The sequence below is a fragment of the Ichthyophthirius multifiliis genome (genome assembly GCF_000220395.1).
Source record: "Ichthyophthirius multifiliis unplaced genomic scaffold scaff_1120509250518, whole genome shotgun sequence".
In the NCBI taxonomy this organism is placed as follows: Eukaryota; Ciliophora; class Oligohymenophorea; order Hymenostomatida; genus Ichthyophthirius; species Ichthyophthirius multifiliis.
The window spans coordinates 30,076-32,094 of record NW_004086671.1 but is presented as its reverse complement, the minus strand read 5'-3'; the positions used below and the strand labels follow the sequence as shown (position 1 = coordinate 32,094).

Below are 2,019 nucleotides of genomic sequence, written 5' to 3'. Positions count from 1 at the left end.
TTGTCTTTTATTTTTAAAAATGAAATAAATAAAGTTAAATAATAAAAAAAATAGCAATACTGATAAAACTAATTTCATTTTATTTTTAATTTCTTCATTTTCTTTAATAGAACTTTAAATTTATTCCACTATATGTTACATATTTTAACTTTTTTAATATTAATCAAGCTATGCATAATCCTAAACTAAAATCTAATCGATTTCTTTTAAACTGCTCACCAATTAATAATTTTCTTCTATATTTTAATATAAATCATTACATAATCTATTTAAAAATTCTTCTTCACTATCTTAACAGTTTTCTAATTATTTTTCTATTTCTTTAATTTATTCTTCGACTTCTTTTCTTTCTAAATTTTAATTACTCACATTAATAATTGGTTGGTATCCAGTCATTTTCTCTTTATAAAAACAAACTTGTTTTTCCAAACTTTTTATATATTCCATTTATTCGAAACTACCATATTCTATTTAAATATTTTTAATTATTTTTCTTTTTATATTTGTAGCCCTTTATGCATATGTCAATGTATTTAAAGTCTCATCTATACATAAATAATTTTAAGAAATACACGCAATCATTATTGTTTTCGTGTTTCCACCTAATGAATCTTTCAAAATTCTAGTCAGTTTAGAATCTCTATATGGAATATGAGTTCCTGTAGCTTTTTTTCTATCAGATAATATGTTTATGCAATTTCCTAAGGCTAAAAGACTTTTATTTATATTAGAACCTTCTAATATTCCTTTTGCTATTTATATATATATATAATTATATTTATGTATATATATATTTTTTGTTAACCTTATTTATCTTATGTCATTTTTTCACTTCCTGCTAAATCTATAATTGTTAATTTAGAGAAAATTGTTTCTTCAGGCTTGGAGGCATCAGAGTTTAATTTTTATACTATATTAAATATTAGAATTGCATGGGAACGTGATGAAAATTAATTTCCAAATGTACAGGCTAATGAACGTCTTGAATTTCCTTCTTATATGAGCTCTTGTATCTTTTTATTTTTAAAATTCATATATACTTTTATATATTTTGCTTTTTTATTACTTATTAAATACTAAAAATTTAATATTCTTTTAAATCTTGAACATATATGTTTTTTTTTATAGGATCTTCAATAATATTGAGATTTTTTAAATTATTTTATCCATTTAATAAATCTCTCACGTTTTCGTTATAAATTTCTAAATAACTAAACTTCAGTTTAGTATTGGTCATGTCTATATTATTTAATACATGTTCTATTGCCATATAGCATATTCCCCTATCATAAGGTTCCACTTAATCATTTACTAAACCTCCGTTTTTTCCAAAAATAGTATGTGTTTTCCCCGAACCTGTTATTCCATAGGCGAAAAAAGTGGCATTATAACCTTAAAGAAGCACAGAAAGGGAGGGAAGAACCGAACGTTCAAATACTTGTTGGTTTGTACAGTATTAGTTTAGTATACAGTCAAATTGAAATTACTTTTCTTTTTAATCAATGTATTTGTATTCGGGATCGCTTAATATTATGGTGTCTTCAATTACTTTTACTATACTTCCTTGCTTTTTTTAATCTTCTTGTTAGGGCTTTATACGAACATATACTTAGAAATTTTTAAAATTTTCGATGCTTTGGGTTGTTTCGGATTATTCAGTTTAAAGCATTTTTTTTTTATTTTATTTTTTTATATAATTATTATAATTATTATTATGTTATTTTTGTTTAGTTTTTTTTTTTTTATTTAAAAAAAAAAAAAATGCTTAGTTTTTTATATATGTTTGAAAATTTAAAAGAAATATATATATTAATTATGTAATTTTTATTATTTTCTGTTTTCTTTTTTATAACTTTTTTAAATAAATATACTAATTTTTTTTTAAAAAAATATGATTGCTAAATTTATAATTCTAAATTAAATAATTTATTTTATAAAATTATAATAAAAAAAATGTATAAAATCTTTAATTAACAAATCAAGAAATTTATATATAAATTTTTATTTAAAAATATATAA

At 20.5% G+C, this 2,019-nt stretch overlaps 1 protein-coding gene across 1 annotated transcript; it reads right to left on the bottom strand. All coding sequences in view use genetic code 6, as the record gives it.

The window, feature by feature from the left end:
- Positions 1-105: 105 nt before the first annotated feature.
- Positions 106-1,690, bottom strand: IMG5_079500 (kinesin family protein, putative; the record flags this gene model as incomplete). The annotated part of the gene is made up of 3 exons (XM_004036460.1): positions 1,067-1,690; positions 806-1,013; positions 106-752 (listed from the first exon to the last, which is right to left on the bottom strand). Coding segments are annotated over exons 1-3 (1,458 nt in total), but the record flags the coding sequence as incomplete, so codon positions are not given.
- Positions 1,691-2,019: the final 329 nt, after the last annotated feature.